The sequence below is a fragment of the Carex rostrata genome, chromosome 5, assembly GCF_964058835.1.
Source record: "Carex rostrata chromosome 5, lpCarRost1.2, whole genome shotgun sequence".
Lineage (NCBI taxonomy): Eukaryota > Viridiplantae > Streptophyta > Magnoliopsida > Poales > Cyperaceae > Carex > Carex rostrata.
In genome coordinates, this window is record NC_135922.1 from 10,543,328 (window position 1) to 10,566,201 (window position 22,874).

Here is a 22,874-nt window from a genome sequence, read left to right on the forward strand (position 1 = left end):
CAAAAGCTAGAGCATCTAAATCCTTTCTGCAGCAATCGCAAAGCACATTAATACTAAAAGTTTGAGAATAACATGAACGTATTATTTCAATTCCAACCGTTCAAACTTTTCATGTTCAAATCTCAACAAAGTATATATGTTTTTTTGTACACAAATTTCAAAGAAGATTAACAGTGGAGATCGATCGAGATAAATCTTCCTGTTATTCCAAATCCCAAAGTTTGAAATATCTCAGACGATACAGACTCAAAAGTAACCGAAATTTTTATTAATAGAAAATATATTAAATAAATATCAAAATTGAAGAACGCTTTTGAGTTTTTTCGAGATATAGAAAAAACGTGATAGTTAATCACGGCCTCTGGCCGCTATAGACTATTATGGCTAGAATTAGTGATACTAATCACCTCACTTATTAATTAACTTAAAAAAAAAACGTTTTTGGCAGTGATGGATTGTCACGGCCAACCATTTCACTCAAAAAGCAGTCATTCAACACTATAAATAAAAAAAATTCCTGACCATGATAGTCTATAACGGTCAGTATTTTTTTTATTATTTAGTATTAAATGACTGCGTTTTACGCTAATTTTGTTCGTAATGGTCTATAACGGCCAGAGACCGTAATTAACTATCACGTTTTTCCTGTATCTCGAAGAAACCCAAAAGCATTCTTCAATTTTGATATTTATTTAATATATTTTCTATTAATAAAAATTTCGACAAAAGTGAAGTTGGAAAATGCGGGGCCCGCATGACCAGTGCCAGGCATGTTTGCCCCACTGAGTTGTAAATCAGCAATTAGTCTCATTACCCATCATTAGAGCATCTCCAATCCAGCAATTAAAATTAATTGCTAAATAACAATTATGAAATTTTTAGAAATTAAGCAATACACTCCTACATTGGTGCAATCAATCAAACAATTGAGAATTAAACACTTGGCCAATAAGAATTAAATATTTGGCCAATTCATCTTTAGAAAATGATTTCTTATTAAGCAATTCTTCTCAACAATTGCTAAATAAGCAATAGCCATACAACCCAGCAATTACAAAAATAATTGACACATCAGCATAAGCAATCCGTAAGCAGATTTAGTGTAATAAAGGAATATTTGCTGAATGCGCGTAGGCCCCGCGGAGCAATAATCAATTAGCGCATTAATTAAACCAACTGACGAAGCAATAATCAATTAGCGAGTAGGTCAAATCCGATTGGACTGTGCCCGTGTTGGTGTTTGCACGGGTCAAAGTTAAGGGTTTGAAATGGGCCGGAACCGATTATTTGGAAAAAAACCCGACCTTACTTGTACCAAATTAATTAGACCCGTGCCCGTTCGGACCGGTCTGCATACCCATAAACTCGGCCGGATTTACCCGTGGTACCCGTGCCCTTTCTACCCTTATCATTACCCGTGCCTGTATTATCCGTACCCGTGAACCTGTACCCGTATTACCCGGACCACTTTGAAATTATTTTCCCCCAACTTTGTAATAGTGCAAAATTCAAATTTTTCTTATATAATAACTACAAGGTTACCTTATTAATAAACTCAACAGAATCGAATTCATCTTTTATACAGTATAAGACTAAAATAATAACATTATAATTAAGCAACAATAATTAGCAAAAGGGAAAGTAAAACAGCAATGATAAATTTCACAAAAACTAAATATGATATTAAAAGGACATCAATAATAATAAAAAAACAATGAAACACAAAATAGCAAGTTGAACTAGATAACATCACACAGAATATAAAGATAAAAAAATATATATAATACAACATTAAAATACAAATAATATATATACAGTTCACTAATCAAAATATCTACAAAATGCTTACTACATGGCTTAATAAAAAAAATAAACAAAAACTAAAATTCATACAGTTCAAAAATAAACACTACAAGAAAATATATATTTCCCGGCACTTACTCAGCCGGCGCTAAAAAAGCGCCAGCCGATGGTGTGGGTGAAATTTGATTGCGCAAGAAACGTCGGCCTTGCTTGAAGTTTTGGTTAAAAAAAGGAAAAATTGTGAAAATGCCACTCCAAAACCTTTAAAATGTCAAAATGCCATCCCAAACTTCAAAATTGTAAAAATGCCACTCCAAACTTTATTAATTTGTAATTTTGCCACTCCAAACTTCAAAATTGATTCTCAAGACTGTTATTCTATCTGATTGCATCTAACCTCGTTGATTTGTTCTTGATCAGTGGTATATATTTTGGGTGGTTATTTCCTGTCGACCTTATTTATTTTACCAAAAGTTTTTATTACGACTGTGATTGATACTCAGTGGAGTGATTTCTGTTTTGCACTGATTTAACGATGTTTGTTTTTCCGTGGTTCTCAATTTTACTTTTTACTGGAAGATTCAACTATCACTAGACTTCTTTATTTTTTATATTTGTCAGGTTTGATCTCCTACCCCTTTCTCAATTTTATATTTGTCAGGTTTTGGTTTGTATCCTTAAGTTGTTACTGTTTCCAGTGATTTAGTAGTCTTGTTTGGCTGAATACAAGTGTGAAATTAGCTTCAGCTCCGTGGTGTCTCTTCTGTAACTGAAATTCTTTGCCAATGTAGGATTGAAATCTACTCTTTACAGGTTTGTAAAGATGAAGAAGATGAAGATCAAGAGGGACTTGTTTTTCAACCTTTGATAACTGGCATCAGTTACAATCATTGTCTAATTAATTCAATTTTGTTTTATACTATTGCTGCATTAGGAAGTTAACATTTGTCATATGTTAGGTTTTATGTATTGATTTAATACAATTGGTTTTCTAAATGCATACTGGTAAACGGGTGCAGTTACTGGTATGGCACTGTATTTTTAGCACATATGGCTCTAGTTGAGCTTGTATGTAAATGTTGTATCATGGTGTGGGCTAATGCAACTATCTGGCAGCAACTGCCATAAATTAAAAAAAAAAAAAAAAAATTGTGGTATCTCTTACTGCATGGGGAAAGGGATATAGTATATTTGCTTTTTATGAAAAAATAAATGAGCAATATGCTTTTATTTCCAAGTTGATTGACTCATGAACAGACCAAATTACTTCTTTTGAATAGTTCCAGCACAAAATTTTATTTTCCCAAAAACAGGGGAGGCCAACTGTATGCTTCGGCCTAATTAACTTTTTAAATTTTTTCTTATTTTCAAGATTCTTTTGGGCACTTTCAATCAACTAAATTGGGCATTCATAAAGGAGGGTTGCATTCCCAAAATGTTTGAAAGTTCTTTTTGATCTTTTTCTTCATTCAGAAGGAATACCCACTGTTGGAATGTCACCATTGGCATATGGATCGTCAACTCGACAAAGAGATGTTAGAAACACTCTTTCTAGTGGACAAACTTGCATAACTTCCTGAAAAAATGACCTCCAAGCCAACTCATTAAAAATATCATTGCCTATCATTTCAAGGCTACTGGACCCATCAGATGGAATAAATCTGTTTGCCATCCAAAATTGGATCAGCTTGTCCTTGTCCATCACATAATCCTTGGGGTATACTGCACAGAAAGCGAAACACGGTTTCATGTATGATGGCAAGTGGTCATAGCTTAGCCTCAATACTGGCAAAACCCTTTAACAGGTCTTTGTTCCCATATCTTACTTTCTTCGAGTACAGCCAACCACTCTCGCACCTCAGACTTATAACTCATTAAGCTACCAAGTGTATTAATGGCCAATGGCAATCCCCGACAATTCTGAACCATCTTTTTACCAATCTCAACAAGCTCTTGGCATTCCTTTACCCCCTTACGAAATGCCCTTTTGTGGAATAGACTCCAGGATTCCTCCACACCTAAGCATCGCAAATTATAACTCTCTACAGTACCCATTATAGTACCTACTCGGCCACTCCTTGTTGTAACTATAACAACACTCCCAGAATCACCCCAGTTTAGCACAGCTCTCAGTCGCTCCCACTCATTGACATTCTCATTCCAAACATCATCCAACACAAGAATGTATCGCTTTCCACTTAAAAGTTTCCCTAAACGCATTTGGAGAAGCTCCATGTTGTCGATAGCAAGATTGCAACCCCCCTCGATTAAATCAATGATTGATTTAACAAGATAACCGATATTAAACTCTTCAGACACACAAACCCATAACTTGAAATACTCTTTTACTCGAGGATCATTGTATACCAACTGAGCAAGAGTGGTCTTGCCAAGCCCACCCATGCCAACTATCGGAACAACAATGAGATCATGACTTTCATACCCTTTGAGCAATAATTGCACCACCTTCTCTTTATCTTTGTCCCTTCCGACAACTTTTGATTCATCCACAAGAGAATCAGTTTGGATCCGACTGGCCATGTTCATACTCCGGCCATGAACAAAATCAAAATTCCTCATCTGGGAAACTAGATATTCAACCTTCCCCACAATGTTCTTCAACTTCTCACTCATCTTATAGCGAAGCAGAGCAGGACATTCAAGGGAAAAGAAGGCACTTGCATTGCCAACCTTATGGCCACGTTGCACGGCATCCCGACGCAGCTCCTCGTAACAAAACTCATCAAGCAGATCATCGGCATCATAAGCAGCTGATTTGAGGTTCTCAAGCCAGGATTTCACAGCAGCATTAGAGTTTGCTTTCTCCTCAGCATCGAGAAGTACAGCCTGGATTTGGAGAAGCATGTTGCGGAGCCTCTCGCGTTCATCAGCAATGCCCCACATCTGGCTGATCGTCTGCATTAGTGAGTTCGCCGATTTCTCCAATACGATTGGGAGCAGAGCTGATAGGAACAGGTCCGCCATTGCTGATTAGGAAATTGCAAGTATTTTAGTGACGAGAGTCCTTGAGTTTTATTTTTATCTCAGATTAGAAACTAAAACACTAGAGCGAGAACAAGATGGGAATATGGAAAAGACAAATGAGACTTCCATTTTTTTTATTATTTTATTTTTTCTCATGAGATTGAGAGGTACGGTACTGCCGATTTTGACTTTTCTCAATTCGGAAATAACTTTTACTCTTCTTTTTTCTTCAAAATTACCATTATATTTTATTAATTCGAGCTTTAAGATTACGTACAGATTTGCTGCGCCCTTGATCCGTTGCACCATTATATATTTTATTATTTTTGACGTGAAAGTGAGAAGTAACAAAAGCTTAATTTGACCGGATTATAGGCTTTCAATATTAATTCGTTAAAATAAAATATTTCTGGATTGCATAGTTAGATTGAGACAAATTTGAAGACAAGGGATATCGGCAATAATATCAAACTCCATATTTGGTAGTGTATATATATATCGCCAGGATGTGACTGATCATACAGATATATAAGTAGAGATAAAATTGAACGATCTAGTTGATTGTACAAAGTTTACAAATTGCAGAGAGGTATAAATACGTAGAGCTAAAAATAAAGGATTAAGGTTATTTAAGTTAAGAAATTAGAGAGAAGTATAGCTAGCTAGTAGATGAACTAAGGATGGATGTCAAAATACCGGGAGGGTTATCTTTTCAAGGCGAAAACACCATAAAAAGCTTGAAGAAATTCAAGTTTACCAAGAAAGAAAGGTCAATTTTGCTAATTACACAATTTGTCATATAGAGAGCGCTGCAACAGAACTTTCCGAGAAGAGAATTGCAATCTGATGCAACTTGTTGAACAAGTGGAGACACAAAGGAGATATAGCTCATTAATGACTACATGAAACTAATGGATCAGCTTAGAATGGTTATTTAGGAATTTTTATTTTATTTTACGTTTTCAATTTTTATTTTATTTTCGCTGCAATTTTATTTAATTTTAATTTTCTTTATGCTCAAATATTTTGAGCAGAATATTGTTTTTATCTTATTTAGTTACATATCCTTTGTAACTTCAAAAATAATCAATGAAATAAGGACTAGACCCTTTTCCTTTTTCAAAAGAAAAAGAATCATTAATTTAGGTGTTACAGCCTGGCCGGAACATCTACTGCATGATACATTCCAATTGCATGCTTGAGAAGACCAGCAAGGGAAACAAGCAAAGCACCATGCTTTAATTGGTATATATATATATAGCATGACAGCATGTTTTTTTTTCTTTTTTTCTTTTTTTCTTATTTGTCAGTTATATATCAATATTTTTGGATATTACATATAGGAAATTGCTATATATTTCAACAGCCTCGAGATCTACGGAGAAATCAGTAAGGCTGTTGGACCTAGTTTAAAATTTTGGTTTTTGAGATGATTTTTCATTTTTCATTTCTGTGGATATTTTCTTTTGACAATCACTATTTTCAAGAACATATTTTGTTGAAGTATTTGATTAATTTACTCCTGCTTGTAAGACCCACTTTCTTATATAAACAGAGATCTATTTCTCAATTTCTCTCTCATCGGGATGGATTAATTTAAATCATAACTTAAATTACCAATCGAAATGTAAAACAAGAATACTAAGATGGAATAAGCAACATACAATTGTCCTTAAGTATCATCTAAAAACTAAACATGAACCTAAAAATTATTGTGCACTATCCGGGAAATTTTTTATTGATAAAAATTATTATTAAATAAAAATAAAAATGAAAGCCTACTAATATTTTCTGATATCATAAATAGATCAGAAAAAAAAAAATTGAATCCAAAAATTGGAACTGAACTGAGGTTTTTTAAGAAACAGAAAGACTAGTAGAATTTTCTCTGAAATAGTAGCTGAGGATTTTTCAGAAACATAAAGATTATCTGAATTTTTTTTGAAACAAATGAATGGTAGAACTTTTTTTCAAACAAAATAGAACACTTTGGCTCCGGAAAAAAAATTCCTTTCCAAAGTTAATTAAATGGATCCAAAATTTTTTTGTTTTTGGGATCCATCTATACCTCGAAAAATAAGGAAGTCTTTTTATTTTTCTTTATAATTTAATAATCATTTTTATAAATAAAAAATTCCCCAATATAGCTATTCATCAGAAAATACTATACTTATCGCTCTATATAAACCTACTCTCCTCCTACTATGTTAAAAGCGAAAGCAAAAGGAAAAAAAAAAAAAAAAAGGGGTAAGAACATACCTGCAGTCCTTGACTATTATGCACAACACCTTTGCTATTTGCTCTAGTTGAAACCTGTATATGGGGATGTAATATATATAGGTTAAAAGATTAGCAACCTTTTTCATTCCACTTTCATTTTATCCATATATACCGATGTAATTTTACAAAAAAGCCACTAAAATGAATTAGGCGTACCTTACTTCTCGTAAACAGCTTGAAAGATCCAACGCGCAATTAAAAGTAGAAGACAATTGGGATTCTTTTATAGCCTGTGATCATATTTATTCTCATTGCTCTCCAGTTCTTTATTAAACTGGACATTATATGAGTGAGGCTAGCGTGTTATGCTCAAGAGGATATTTTGGTGAGCATAATTTCCCTTCCATCTGATTGGCTTTGAGAGTCGTGTTTGATGAGGTCGTCCGTGAATTTGAAACGAATTGATGTATTTGATGCTTTTATGGACCGCTACTACAGAACCAATTATGGACTGAATCAACTACAACCGTTGATTGTTTAGAGATTGATTAAAAGGTCAAGTTGGAAGGGATGGTTTTAATTTTGGCGAATTCACTGGAGGCGTCCAGTAATGCTCTTTCATTCTTCCGATCCAGCGCCTCTCTCTCTGTCGCGAGGATTGCAACCTGCCCGCTTCCTCTTCTCTCTCTCGTGAGGATCGCAACCAGCCCCCTTCCCCGTCTCTCTCGCGAAAGAGAAAACGCGAACACCTCTCCTCCGATCGCCCCTCTCTCTCTCAGTGCGTGTTCTCCACTTCTCCCGCGGTCGTCTCTCTCGCTACAATCGTACTGATGCCCCTTTTCGCTACTCTCTCCTCTCTCTCACAGGGCTGTCGATTTTGCACAGGGCGCAGACCTCCGGCTAACATGATTAGTCTCACGAGATGGTGCTCATCAAGGATAACATGATTAGTCTCATTTTTCCTTTTAGGAGAGTATCATACTATAGAAACTGCTTAACTAAATTTAAAATCAAATCTAATAATATAATTTTGATATTTGAGAAAAAAAAATGTATTTTTTTTTATAGATTGATACTCTCAGTCTCTTTACTTATATCACAATGTATTAAATTCGTGGACCCACAGTTCTACTCTCCAAGAGAGAAATACACAGTATTTTATTCTTTCCTTGTTACTTTGCAAACTGGAGCACATATTAGAGTATTTTATTCTCTCTCAGGTACCAAACAGTTGGTATGTTACAGACGGTGCCTCAAGCCGGAGTACTTGGTGAAGATGATACAGGTGAAGAAAATCCCAGGTCCGTACTACCTTTGTCTCAGCAACTCTTTGTATTTACCAATACCAAGCATAGCTGGTATGGTATCAATCCATCTTATGGTACCAGACAATCTTTAGTTGGTTCAGTGAATTTTAGAATAAGTGTGCTAAAGTTGGTTCAACGAATTTTAGAATCCTGTTCCTTGGCACATATCAATTTTAGAATCTTGTTCCTTGGTTCAATGAATTTATGAAAGATGTCTTCTATTTTTTTCACATTGGTAAATCTGTTCCTTGGCACATATCAATTTTAGAATCATGTTCCTTGGTTCAATGAATTTATGAAAAATGTATTCTATTTTTTTCACATTGGTAAAGAATCATGTTCCTTGGCACATATCAATTTTAGAATCCTGTTCCTTGGTTCAATGAATTTATGAAAGATGTCTTCTGTTCTTTCCTTGGCACATATCAATTTTAGAATCCTGTTCCTTGGTTCCTTGTCTTCAATTTACAGCTCCAAATTGAGTGTTATTGCTTTCTAAATTTTTAGGACACTGGAACCTTCATTCATGATTTATTTCAGTATTTTTGGGGTTTTATAGCTAGGCTAAACTGAGAAATTTATGTAGGGAAGTTTTGGTGCTTCACTGGTACAGACGTATAGTTCTAGTGTTTGGATTTCTAAAATATGAACTTTGAAGCTCTACTAAAAATTGTAGAAATATTAGAAAAATGCAAAACTTGTTTCTATGCACTCATGATAATGTCCTATATCAATCTGTAAAGCAGTTTGTCCTTGTTCTAAGATAATTGCAATTTCAGTTGTAAAGCAGTTTCAGCGGGAGGGAGTTGTTTTCGGGCTTATCTGGCAAGTTGAAGTATGCGGAGGCAGTTGTTGTGACACTTTCTCCACTGCCTGAGGAAGTTGGTGGTACTGTTGGTACCGCATTGCCATCAGAAGGTTCTGTCTCTGAGAGGATAAGAAACTGGAGTTCCTCGAGTTACAAGAAGAACTCATCAACTAATGGTTTTTCAATCTTTGACGGGCTTTCCAATATGTATATTAATTTACTAGCACCAGGCACCATTTAAATGTTGGTAATGTAATCCTTTGTTCGAATTTATAAATAAGCTTTACCTGATACCATCACAATTTGTACTTTGATAAAAATTGCTAGACTAGTTTGTGCCCAGTGGCAAAGGCCAACTTATTTTATTGTCATGTACGTACCAACCCGTGAAGAGGCATCTCACTGGTATAGTATCTTTGGTAATTGGTGACATTTTCCATATTTTTGAATAGATTAAAAACAATACTATGCTTCATTTTATTTGACAATTCAGGTGAGCAGCTCAGCTCCTGGTTGGATTTGGATGCTTTGCTATGGATGTATCAATTCAGGTGAACACGTACAATCAGACCCTTTTTCACTACAAAATAACAAAAGAAGCTCAAGCATTTTCATTTTTTGCCTTTTGAAGAAACAATGATGAAGTTTCAAGTTATGAATTAACAAATTTTATGCCTTAAATATTCTGATGGAGAAGATTAAACAAGAAATGATGAAGTTTCAAGTTATGAATTAACATATTTTATGCCTTAAATATTCTGATGGAGAAGATTAAACAAGAAAGCTTTTGTAAGAGCAGTACATAATTGAAGAGACATAGCCTAAACAAGAAAGCTTTTGTACACACCCTAAATTAGTATATCAACCACCGTATAATTTAAGTAATTACCCTCAATTACGTACGGCTATAGCTAGATAAATAAAGCCTGTAGAAAGTTCTAGCTTAATTATCTTTCTATTTTGAATTCCTTTCTTATTTTTGCATTTTTTTTTACAAACTAGTTGCTACTTTCTCATTTACAGTACTTAATTGAGGAAAAGAAAATAAAAAGATGGATTACATAGTTTCTATACATAAACAAATTACATATTATATGATGACCAAAATCATCATATGATATGAATTTATGAATAGGTTCTAAAGTAGGAAAGGTTTTGTTTATTATACCCTTTTTGTGGCCTTTCCTGAAGCTTTACGGAAAACTTTTTGAACACAAAGGAGTTGAATAACTCGGAAGCATCAATCGGTATTGTGCGTTACATTTTCCCTTCTCATCTCCTAAATTAACGAAAATATTAACTCTGAAGCATCACGATTTCCTGTAACCAATCATAACAAAACAGTCAACAGATAACCATGTGTCAACTAAATAGTTGATAAGAATTGGAAAAGGGAACGATAAAATGAAAAAGGAAAGATAAGAAAAATGGGCCACAGGCACTTGCACTTTTTTTACCCAAGTATTCCAACAATAAATTTCTACAACAAGTGTCCAGGGTACAAGTTAAAAGTAGCTCCTACAATGAAAATAAACTGCACTAGGTTATAAATAACCTGAGAAATATCTTGATGTATGAATTGCAAGTGAGGAAACAGAATTCCTGCACACGAGAAGCGCATGTCTCTTCGTATTTACTGAATAAGAACAAGTTTTATTTAGCAAATTATGATTTCATTCATGCATATATACACCTACAAGTAATTATATTTATGTAGCTGCTCATTACATCAAGATGCTATTATAGGAGTTCAGTTCCCTTTATTTCAGGATGTTATTATAGGAGTTCTGATCTGATTAGGCGTGCTATTAGTTCTGTTGTCGTATGTTGGGACAAAGAACAAAAACAAGACAAGAAAGAATAAAGGGTAAAAAGACAGTAGTTGAGATGAGAAAGAATACATGGTGGGGGTGCTCAAATTATATTGGATTTAAATCTGTTCCTTTTCTTACCCTCCTATTATTCAATTCGAATGGTTGAAAATCGATCACACAGCTTCAATTACTTTTTTCTTTTATATCAATATAATATATTAAAACGAATCAGATATAATTGAAGTCGTGTGATCAATTTTGAACTGCTCGGATTGAAGAATAGGAATGTGCTCTTTTTCTTAAGAAAAGGAACATATTTGAATCCAATTAAATTGGACATGGAATGGATATTTGAATCACAAATCAATAACCAAAATTAAGTTTCATATTCTAACTTTTTCGGCCTTTGATAAGGCCTAATAAAAGCTCAAACACCATGTTTAACAAATAAAACATTTTTCCAACTATCATTTTTTTTTTTTTAAATCAAAAGATGGAAGTCTAGCATACCGGCATCCTTTAATTGTCCATAAATAACCTTCTATCCAGGTTTCGAACTCACAATTTCACATATGAAAAGTGTTGCCTTTTACCATTAGACCAAATGCTAATTCTTTAAATATCAGTTTTTGAAGAAACAATTTATAATTTATTTTTTCTGTTTTACTTTTCAGATTCATAAAGAAGAAAATTAGTTTGTATATATATTTCTTATAAGAGGAGGGTTCCACTCTACCCAAAATTCCCTACTCCCAAATACTCAAAAAGTTTGTACCATCCGATCTCCATCAAGTAATCAGTCTCACCCACCGTTGGAAGTTAGTGCCACTCCAGTGTAATAATTAATGAAGCATTGGTCGAATGCGCATAGACATAGCAGAGCAATCAATCAGCAATCGCTCTCCTCTGCTAATATCTAATTAAATTAATAAGGAGTTTGTTTACTTGTGTTGTCCACTGTTGCAACATAAAAGAATAAAAAAAAACAGAGAGAAAAGAAAGAAGAAACGGGTAAAAAGGACAAGGGGGTCGTTGATAGTTGAGACTTTTCCCAGAGAAATTTCGATGGAGGTGTGAAATTAAATTGGGCCTAGAAGGGATATTTGGAGCACATATAATTAACATTTTTAGGCCTTTGATAAGGAACCGATCTTCTGAGCCTGAAGTCTCCGTCACCTCCGGTGTTTGTCGACACTGCCGCTTCCATTAACACTAGAATCTAACCCTCCAATTGATCGCAAAGGTGAAAATTAAATTGTTTTGACACAATTTATTACATTAAAAATACTCTTTTTATTCCATTTATCCCACCAATTATGAACCTGCCAAGCTTGAAGAACCTGCTGTTTAAAAATCAATTGTAAAAATCTTCCTCAATTGGCATCATCATCCTCACAAATTAAATAGTATTGGGATTGATTGATTGCAATTAAGCAGTTATGAATATGTTGTTTGAGATTGTGTTCATATTTTGTTGTTTTGTTCCTTTGTTTATTTTTAATATATATCTAATTACTAAAACAAAGTAACGGGTCCCAAAGTTATATTTGTTTTTGTTGATAAATTAATGAAATGACGCCACTATAGACAGCAAGTGGGACTGACCAACAAGTGAAATTATATATTTTTATAGAGTGATAATTGCACCTTTAACCCAACCTATATATTATATAAACAAAGCATCACTGCCCAAATAACCACAACGACCCCAAATTCCACAAACAAGGTCCCCTTTTTTTTTTTTTTAATTTCCCACGGAAATTAATTACCAATAAAAAGGAATTTTTTAATGAAACAGATTTTATTTTACATCGTACTAAAAGTTGATGAAAATTAATTGATATATATTTTACTGTTCATAAGATTTAAATTTATAATAAAGCAATTCTTAATCTATGATCTTTAATAGATGATCAAATCACGATCTTTTTTAAATTACAAGAATTTAGTAGTTGAGCTAATATTAATAACATTACTATATTTTAAGTATTTCATTACAATTAATTCGGAAAACAATATGAAAATTTCCAACACAATAGTCAGTGACACTGTCATGTTTTTTTTATAGAAAAAAAGTATAAATGGTCAGTGATACTCTGTACTTAATCACTCTGTACCGAGTTCAACTAGTATAACATCAGTGTCATATGACACTAACTTCAAAATCAAATAAATAGACTTCAAACGACTAGTTCAAACCGTTCAAACCAATTTACTTTATGAGTGATGCGTTTACATACAATTTTTTTTTTATATTTTTGAGTTATTTCAATATCAAACAAAGCGGTAAAAATGTTGGAAAATGAATGTATTAAATTAACTTAAAAACTCACATATTTGACCGCTTGACTTGATACTAAATTTTGATATAAACGCATAACTAATGAAGTAGATTGGTTTGAATGGTCTGAATTTACCGTTTGAAGTCGATTCAATAGGTTTTGGAGTTAGTGTTATAAAGGCTAAAATAACATTGATATTATACTAGCCATACTCCTCTGTACCAGCCTGGTAACGTAGTAATTATAGAGCTGGTAACATAGTAATTAATCACTCTGTACCAGCTTGCTTCTTTCAAAAAATAAAAAAATAAAACGTGAATAATGTAGCCATGTGGAAGTAGTCAGCAATCGTTGATGTACATGATTTTAATATTTGGTGTGTTTTTGCGAAATTAAATCACGTGGGTTAAAAGAAGATAGATAATAAGATATACCAAAAAATGGGTTGGTTTCCTTGTTAAAAAATATGCATTTCGACAATCAGTATCATTGAGCACTAATTTAATGAATTAATTAGGTTCTAAAATGTTACTAAAATGCTACGAGTTGATGAGTTTTCATAAATGGGGCATAAGATCCCAATAGCCACATAACATATGATATGATAATTCATTAATTTAATTAGGTTCAACGACCACTTAATATAATATTATTTATATCTCTCTCTCACCCTTCTCTCACCCTTTCTGGTGTTAGGCATATAATTATTAAGCTACTAATTAAGCTTTTCCTATAAAGGGAAAGGATGTCTGTTAGATGAGGAGCTTAGCATTGGAGAAGAAGAGATGGGTTCAGTGGAAGAGTTAAGAATTAGTCTGCTAGAATCTGAAGAAAACCGCAATGAGGTATTTTAAACCTTTCAATATTTGTCCAGTTTAATTATAACTGTCCAGTTATAACTTCTGAATTTGTATCACTTTCATGGAATCAATTATGTCAATAATTGGACTCTAGCTTTGGGGCCTGTTCAAGTCTTGGTTTAATTTTATCAATTATTTCTTAAATTTTTTTAAACTGGATCCTTTTATCAAACAAAACCAAAAAAGATTGTGAACAAAGCCAGGGATGATGGACTTTTTACTGAATTTATTCGTTACAATTTTTCATTCGTTTTTTTACAAGAAACTTAGAACAGTTTGCTACCATAATGTAGGAAATTGGTCCAAACACCTCACCAGTGAAGCAACAAACTGGAGGCTGGAAATCTTCCTCTCTAATTGTGTGTAAGTAGCTATAAAGTTCTTCTTCTTTTTGTTCCCTATTCCTTTTTTGGTTGCATTTAGCATGAATTTTGACTGGTACATTTGAACCTATATATTTAAGTCCCTGAAATTAGTTTGGCTCAGCTTAAAAGACTTAAATGGCCCCTTTAATTAGTAATCAACAAAACTCGATAGAATAGAGTTCTGATGGAAGTTCCCTTTAGAGTGAGATTAAACTAGGTTATATCTCTGCTTCGGATTGATTACCTGAGCTCCAATCGAGTTCAACTTGTGCTTTAGTTTTTATTAGTTAAGCTAAGCCAGTAAGTTCACTAGTAACTAGTAATTAAGAAAGTCTGTTTGGCCTGATGACACGTGACATGCCCCTGATGCTGCTGCCAAACAACACCGAGCCACTGGAGCAACACCACCAGTATACCAGTCATAGTACTGGTACGAAGAGGATACTGGTACCGGGGCACCAGTGGATGACAGCCGCACCAAGGAGAGGGGGGGAGGGGGGAACTCTTTCTTCTTGCAATTTTCTTTTGAAGTTATTTTCACCTTTCTTTTTTGCACTCTTTAATTTCTTATTTGGCTTTTAGCACAACTGTTTTTAGCAAATTGTATTTTCTACTTTTTGAGGTTACAAACCTTGTGTAACAGACTCTATTTAATGAATACAAATGTGGGCTAGACTCGCATTTTTCTTCAAAAAAAAAGTCTGTTTGGCCTGGCATCTTATGACTAGAAATATTTGTTCCTAGCTATATATATCAAGTTATCAACTGGTTACTGGTACCAACATTGTGTATTAGGAATTTAGGACACAATCCGATACTCCAATGTACAAAGGCCGACATGGTATATTCACAATGCATCTAGGAGAAGTGAACTAATTAAGATCTTATAGCTTACAATTGTTTAATTTTTGAGAAAATTTACAGTTACTGAGCTATGTCTGTGCATTTCCTTCTTCGGCATCACAAAGAACCTAGTGGTTTATCTGAAAACAGAGCTACTTGAAGATAATGTTACGGCAGCAACACATTACTCGACATGGGCGGGAACTTGTTATCTTACTGCACTTATTGGAGCTTATGTGTCAGATTCTTATTGGGGAAATTATTTAACTATCATGGGTTTTGGTATCATTTATATGAGTGTAAGTCATTGACTCATGTTTTACTTTTACAGTTTGGTTCATCATATTGATCAGTGTGTGTGTGTGTGTGTGTGTGTGTGTGAATCAAGTAGCATGATGCATGGCCACGACCTGGAGTATTGAAATGAAAGGAATAATTCATAGGAAAATATAAATAGACAATAAGCAGAATTCACTCAAAAATAAATAAAAAAATATACAAGTTAGCTATGTGTCATACCAGACTGCCTCACTTAGTACTATTATTCTGCTAAAAAGAAGAACAAAAAAAGGTACTCTAACAAGCGACATTCCATCTTTAAAATTAAGCTTAGAATAAGGAGTCCTGTTATTCAAAAGTATCAAAACCTACATAGAGATGGTTTCATGTTATTGAGATTTATATTAGGTGTTTGTTGACTTCTTTTTCTTTCCAAAGGGGATGGTGACTTTGACTCTATCGGCATCGTTCTCAGTCTTGAAGCGCTCCCCTTTCTTCACCTTTCTGGGTCTTTACATGATTTCTTTAGGATCTGGTTCCATAAAACCATGTCTTTCGGCCTTTGGTGCCAATCAACTCGACAATACTGATACAAGGGCAAAGGCATCCTTCTTCAGTTGGTATTATCTCTCAATCAAGATTGGTGCTTTCATGGCAAGTACAGTTGTCGTATGGATTCAAGATATTTATGGGTGGACCATAGTATTCGGAATAGCTACCTTGCTAGTAGGCATAGCCTTCTTGAGTTTAATATCAGGTTCAGGTAACTATAGGTACCGCAAACCCAGCGGAAGCCCTTTCACAAGATTATGCCAAGTAATTGTTGCGGCTTCAAGAAAATTTAATATGAAGTTTCCAGAAGACAATTCTCTTTTATATCAGGCAAAACCAAAGTTGGCAATTGTCCAAGAAAATGTAGAATCGGAACATACCCCCGGATTCAGGTGATTCTTAATTTATTTTTTTCTGAATTTGGGTCATTTTCGTAATTTGTATTACCTATCTTTTATCCAACAAAAAGCATCAGAAGTTTAAATTTTGGTCCACCAACTTCTACTTAAAATTCAAGATAAAAAACATAAACATCATTTTGTGCTAACATGCGTCCCCTAATACTGCAGTTTTCTTGACAAAGCGGCGATTGTCACCACTTCAGACTTCTCCATCTCTGGTGCTCTTAACCCTTGGAGCCTTTGCACTATGTCGCAAGTCGAAGAGTTGAAATCTATTCTTAATTTGCTTCCTATTGGGGCCACATTTATCCTCTTTTCCTCGGTTTTAAGCCAAGAATCGTCAGTTTTTGTCGAACAAGGAATGGTCATGGACCGACACTTTGGCTCCTTAAACATCTCACCGGTCTCGCTTTCATGTTTTAATGTGCTTGCAGTTGTTGTATTTGCACAGATATATGACAAGCTAATTGTGCCAATAGCTTGTAGATTTACTAAAATAGAGGGAGGCATGTCTCAATTGCAACGTATTGGGATTGGTTTGTTCTTTTCCATTCTTGCAATCTCATCAGCCGCAATTGTCGAAGCAAAACGGTTACAGATTGTGAGAGATGAAGGTCTTATGGATAAAAATGTTGCGGTCCCAATGAGTATATTCTGGCAAATACCGCAATATACCTTAGTAGGTGTTGGAGAAGTGTTTAGCCAGGTTGGCTTGCTCGAGTTCTTCTATGACCAAGCACCAGATTCCATGAGGAGTCTTTGCATGGCGCTCGCTTTTCTTACAATTTCACTTGGGAACTACGTTACTTCATTTATATTAACAGTTGTTAATCGGGTTACGGGATGGATCCCCGACAATTTAAACGAGGGACATCTTGATCGCTTTTTTTGGTTAGTTGTGGGCTTATGCTTGATTAATCTGGTTGTATTTGCTTTTTGTGCCTCCAGGTACAGATATAAGAGGAAATAGCTAGATATTTGCATTGGTTGATATGTCTACCAATTCATGTGTTACACTCTATACATGAAAGTTTATGGTTTTAAAAACTTGATTCATAACATGGTTGATAGAGTTTCCTCAGAATGAATGAAACAATTATTACTTATGCAAGCATACATCTCTTGTTTAAATGAATAAAACATATATGATGACCTCTTGTTGAGCATTCATTCATAGAGATTTAATTACAATATTAACCTTCCTGATACAACAGCATTCATTCTAGTTTTATTATGGTTGATATATGAACTATTTGCTGTTTTTGTGGCTTGATACTATCTACCTTCAGTCAAGGTGTTCCCTGTTGGATGGTACACTAAGACTACTTTTGTAATTATCCAATTTCAATAATATGAAATGGACTTCTACCTTTTTTAAAAAAAAAAAAAAAAAAAACAACAGCTAGGAACCGATGATAATCAAACACTACTACAAAAACATTAACCATGCATTACATATTATACACGGATGTAATAAAAATTCAAATTGAGAGTGTGTAAAGGTGTGTGTAAAGGAAGGAGTCGACACACACGCAAAAATGAACTTCAACATATACACACGGTCTTTTAGTTGTGAACCGTGTCCAAAAGGCCCTTTAATATTATACACAGTTTCTTATTAATAAATCGTGTACGGATTCCTTATTAAGTACCTACATCTCCGGAGAAATGCGAACCATTAATGATACGATTCGATAAAATACAATTTCGTCAAGATGCGTTTTCCTACTTTACTTTCTTCTTTTCGTATTTCACTTATGTCCTCTAGTACTCCATTTTCTCTTTATCGCAAAATTTCATTTTCTAAATTTTAATAACAGAAAAAATTAAATTGTATTGGTGGTGAAAGGTTTTGATATAATTATTAAATATCGAACTCTTCTTTATAATGTGAATCTTTTGATCGCAAATTTTAATTGAAAATTATATCCATTAAAATTATTGCAACTATAGCTTAATGCATGTCAATACATCCTGATTAGAACCCCAAAGTTAAATAAATATAAAGGTTAGGAACAGAAAATACAGGAGCAGGTGCACACAGTACAAATTATATATATATCCCGGAAATATCCATTTTTGAACAAACGCTTGATTTTTTAATTTTTTTGGGAATTTTTCTGGTGCTTATAAATTATTTGTTTTGAAGATCAGCAACACCGACAATTAATTAATAAAAAATAGTTATTTACAAACAGGTGCACAAAGAGTCCATAACATTGCCTTTAATTAATTTAAAATATTTTCTACTTCTTTCATTTTGTTTTCTGTTTAGAAGCTTCTATAGAAATCCGTTTGAAAGCAAAGGTTAAAGATTTTAACAGACCAGTTTTTGCCTCATACAATCCATAGACTATTGAATCATTACAGCGCTTTTATGTGTTTAGTGCGCTGTATGAAGCCAAAACTGAGGTAACAGAATATTTATGTTTTTGGGTGTAGAATTTAGAATAAGAAAAAAAAACTTAAAACTCTTACTGTCAATACATTCTGATTAAATCTTTGAAGCTAAATAAATAAGCATAGGAACAGAAAAATAAAGGAGCAGGTGGACACACAAATTTTATACATTCCGGAATTATCCATTTTTTAACAAACAATTGATTTTTTTTTTTTGGAATTTCCCATGTCTATAATTATTATATTTGTATGTATATATTTTCTAGCAATTTTAAATACGAATATACTTCATTCGAATGTGAAAAAAAAATCTGAACCTTTTAAATTCTTGAAGCACGGATATCAAAGCAATTCAATTTCAATTAATATTATTGCACCTCCTGATCTTCTATGGCCGAGATGCTTTGTGGATTTCATGTAGAAGGCTACAATTAATTATTTCCGTGTTAACACAACACAAGGCCATACGGTTACTGCCACGTCCTCCTCTAAAATGATGGAAACAACATATTTTTGTTGGTAATTTTTTAAAGTAATTCTGAAACTTTTATATAAGTTGATTTGGATGTTAAATACTTGTATTTTTTTATTATGAACATTGGATTCGGTCAATTTTTTTTGTAATATTCCCTTAATTAATAAATCAAGAATAATAATGAATATATATCAGCATTTTTTTTTATTAGCTTCTTGATAATCCCTATAAATTTGAGTATTATTATATAGATATTTCGAAGTTAATGGATATCCATTAGATTGCATTTTTTTATTTGAAGATAGAAACTTTTTCACAAAAATTGTAATGATATTAATTTGTAATTGGTACAGTATAACACAAAAAAAAATTAATTGTTCCCTATATTTTCTAATCTTTATTGAAATATTTTAGCAATTAGTTCAGCAAACTATATTTTCCCATTTATTTATATTATCGAGTCGTTTTAAATTTTGCATAACTAAAAAAAATTGGTACTAAGAAAATATATCCAAACATTCTTTTGCTTATTCCAACCTTTTTTATTTTTTGTTTTCAATCCCAAAAAAATATTATATTATTGTGTTATTTAAGGCTGACTTTTATTTGTTTATGTTGTGTATCCTCCTCCGGCGATTTTTATTAATATCCCTAAAACAAATCAAAATTTTAAAAATGCCCCTGCTCCCAATTTTTTTTTAAAAATGCCATGACCGCCTGGGCTTCGGGCGGCCCAAAAAAGCCTGTGAGGCGCCACCCCCTAGGGCGGCCCAAAGCACAAGTGAGGCGCCACACAGCAGGGCGCCTCATGTGTGTGTGTGTTTTTTTTTTTTTTTTTTTTTTTTAGAGAAATGTTAGTATTTTGATTTGAATAATTTTGTGAAGAAAAACGAATTAAAATTCATAATAAATCCAGGAATTTAAAATTCAAATACATTACTAAATAATACAGTACCGTCGAGTCCATAGAATAAGGTAACATAAAATTCATACAGCAACAACCAGTTCAAATATCAATTATACAAACCGTTACAGTTAAAACATAAAATACTACAACAACATACAATTGGGGTCTAAGCCTTACGAGACGAGGAGCTTGCTCCCTTTTTTTCCTCAGCCCGACGGACGCACGCAGGACACTCCCACGTAGTGAGACGAGCGTCGTTCAGCAGATCTGCATGCGGGTCCATGCAATTGGGATGAACAGCTTTGCCACATTTATAACAGAAGAACATATCCACCATATCTCCGTTCAGCTCACATAAGCAGCACTGTCCCCATCCAGGTGGAGGGACCCTGTCCACCCAGCCTTCCATCAGCATTTTTCTAATTGATGGATCAAGAGTGCTCAGAAATTCTTCATTATTTTTGGGTGAAAACAATCTTTCCAAATTCCTCATCGCGTAGGCTTCAGCCGTCCAAAAATTATTAATGAGTGCTCTTTTTGCTTCGCGTTCGGTTTCAGTTCTTCCTCTATTTTTTCCAACTTTGGGTGCCATTATAACTAGGGTTTCAAGTGACAGCAATTGATTAGGAAGGCTAATTATGTGCGTAATTAAATACTAACTGTACAGTAATCAACGGCTAATTAGAAAATAATTAGAAAATATATAAAAAATAATTGAAATAAATATTTTAAAAATAATTAAAAGAAATATTTAAAAAATAATTACAAAAAATATTTAAAAAATTATTACAAAATTATTTAAATTACCTGTAGCTGTAGTCGCCCAGAAAATCGCCCAAAATCGTCTTGAGCGCTTTCTCCCTTCTTTCTGCCTTTGAGGTGGAAGGTAGACTGATGTTGGAGTGAGAAGAGAGAGAGAGAAAAAACGAATAAATAGGCATCCCTAGTGGACCGCCCGTGGCCCAGGCGGTCAGGACCCTAGCAAACCGCCCCTGTCACAGGCGGTCTGCTGGGAGTGTGGGTCGCAAATAGTGAAGAAATTGTAATTACTTGAATATAATTTCTTAGTTTGAATGTAATTACTTGAAGTATACATGTGCTGCTTTTAATTATATTGTTGAACTTTAATTGTATTGTTGAACTTTAATTGTATTGTTGAACTTTAATTGTATTGTTGAACTTTAATTGTATTGTTGAACTGTGTTATAATAATGAAATGTAAAGTGCAAACAACATAATACCAACATGAACATAAAATAAAAAAACGTAATGTCAACATAATACAGCAGTCCCATAGTCAAAATACTACAGTCAGAAATATATCACAATAAACAAAAACTCTACAATCATCATCTTCGTCTCCTTCCGGATAGAGACAACCTAGGAGCCGCTACGCCCTTGCCATGCCTGTGCGGCTGCACGCGCCTCTGCGGACTCACATCTCGGAGTGCATCCTCTCCCAAATCCTCCTCATTGTCCCCCATATCCTCATCCTCGTCCCCCGTATACATGTGCTGCGTACCTGTCCTGGCTGCCCGTGGATCAAATCCAGCAGCTGACTCTGCATTAGCGGGCTGTGTACGCAGCTCCCATGGATCTTGCTCCCAGCTTGCAGAATACGTGGAAGGAGGCGGTGCGCCAAATAATGCAGAGACAAAGCCATCTGCAGTCTGAGATGAACTCCCACCAGCCTCAAAGTCATGCTCCATCTCCACTCCATATCGTGGTCTGTGGGAGCCATACGCCTCTGCATCTGTATCTGCCGGGTCCAGCTCATTTATGCTAAATATGGGATCGGCATTCCAACGAGGTGCTCCATCCTAGATTAAAATAATGTTAGTTTTGCTACATACAAAGAACTATGCAACAAATAATGGTATAATTGGCGACTGACCGTGCCAAGCTCTACTGCAACTCCGTATTTATTTTTATAAGCATCCCATCCTTGGGTATTCAGCACCCAGTCGTGGAACGCCCAACCTGAGTCATCAGCTGCATAATTGGAAGTTAACTGAGTTAGAACAAACAATTCAACGGAAATAAGAATATTGTGTGTGTCGTACTTTTAATATTAACTTGTAATTACCTGCAGGAGCTTGCGGCATCTCATCGCCGTAGACAGGGACTCGTTGATAATCTGGATTTCGCGGTGCAGACTGTATCTCCCGCCAATTGATGTTCTCCCCAGCATCGCGCAGCATGCCAACGAGGCGGCCTTCAAAACCGCCTGTCTCCACGATTGGTGCAGTGTGCTCGAGCATCTGGCATCCTATATATCGCCAAGCATCCTTCGCCATGCACGCCAAGCTGTGTCCAACTCCTCTCATAGCGGTCAACAGCTGCACACAACATGATTATGCCTACAGTAAGTAATCTGGATTTGCACTTTAAAATTAAAGTATGTTTCGGTTTTACTTACCACGCGAGCATTGATCGGACCCCAGGGCATATAATTGCTGGATGAATCCATCAGCCTACGTCGTAGGGTCTCGCCATAATGGCCTGTCAGGTAGACTGACGGCATGCCCCATCTCTGGTACCATACGGCATATCTCAGATCCCCGGGACCAGCA

The 22,874-nt window shown here is 34.6% G+C and overlaps 2 protein-coding genes, 1 long non-coding RNA gene and 1 pseudogene across 6 annotated transcripts; 2 read left to right on the plus strand and 2 right to left on the minus strand.

Annotated features, from left to right (window-relative positions):
* Nucleotides 1–839: 839 nt before the first annotated feature.
* LOC144554037 (putative disease resistance protein RGA3 pseudogene) lies at nt 840–7,337 on the minus strand (annotated as a pseudogene). Its single transcript, XR_013511514.1, has 3 exons — nt 7,225–7,337; nt 7,048–7,101; nt 840–4,790 (listed from the first exon to the last, which is right to left on the minus strand). The product of XR_013511514.1 is annotated as a putative disease resistance protein RGA3 pseudogene (transcript).
* A 664-nt stretch (nt 7,338–8,001) lies between these two features.
* On the plus strand, nt 8,002–10,046 carry LOC144554041 (uncharacterized). 3 transcript variants are annotated; one of them, XR_013511519.1, is made up of 4 exons: nt 8,002–8,309; nt 9,095–9,366; nt 9,617–9,674; nt 9,894–10,046. It is a non-coding gene; the product is annotated as an uncharacterized LOC144554041 (long non-coding RNA). The 3 variants fall into 3 exon arrangements; XR_013511518.1 differs by having other exon boundaries at nt 9,617–10,046; XR_013511517.1 differs by lacking the exon at nt 9,894–10,046 and having other exon boundaries at nt 9,106–9,330; nt 9,617–9,636.
* Nucleotides 10,047–12,051: 2,005 nt separating this feature from the next.
* On the plus strand, nt 12,052–17,566 carry LOC144554283 (protein NRT1/ PTR FAMILY 8.3-like). Its single transcript, XM_078302611.1, has 6 exons — nt 12,052–12,180; nt 13,958–14,064; nt 14,373–14,442; nt 15,369–15,586; nt 16,005–16,510; nt 16,688–17,566. The coding sequence occupies exons 2-6, from the start codon at nt 14,005–14,007 to the stop codon at nt 17,487–17,489; spliced, it is 1,656 nt and encodes a 551-aa protein (XP_078158737.1). The 5' UTR covers nt 12,052–12,180; nt 13,958–14,004; the 3' UTR covers nt 17,490–17,566.
* A 917-nt stretch (nt 17,567–18,483) lies between these two features.
* LOC144553837 (uncharacterized) lies at nt 18,484–22,598 on the minus strand. Its single transcript, XM_078302025.1, has 4 exons — nt 22,388–22,598; nt 22,196–22,293; nt 21,862–22,121; nt 18,484–18,493 (listed from the first exon to the last, which is right to left on the minus strand). Exons 1-4 carry the CDS (start codon nt 22,596–22,598, stop codon nt 18,484–18,486), a joined length of 579 nt encoding a protein of 192 aa, XP_078158151.1.
* Nucleotides 22,599–22,874: the final 276 nt, after the last annotated feature.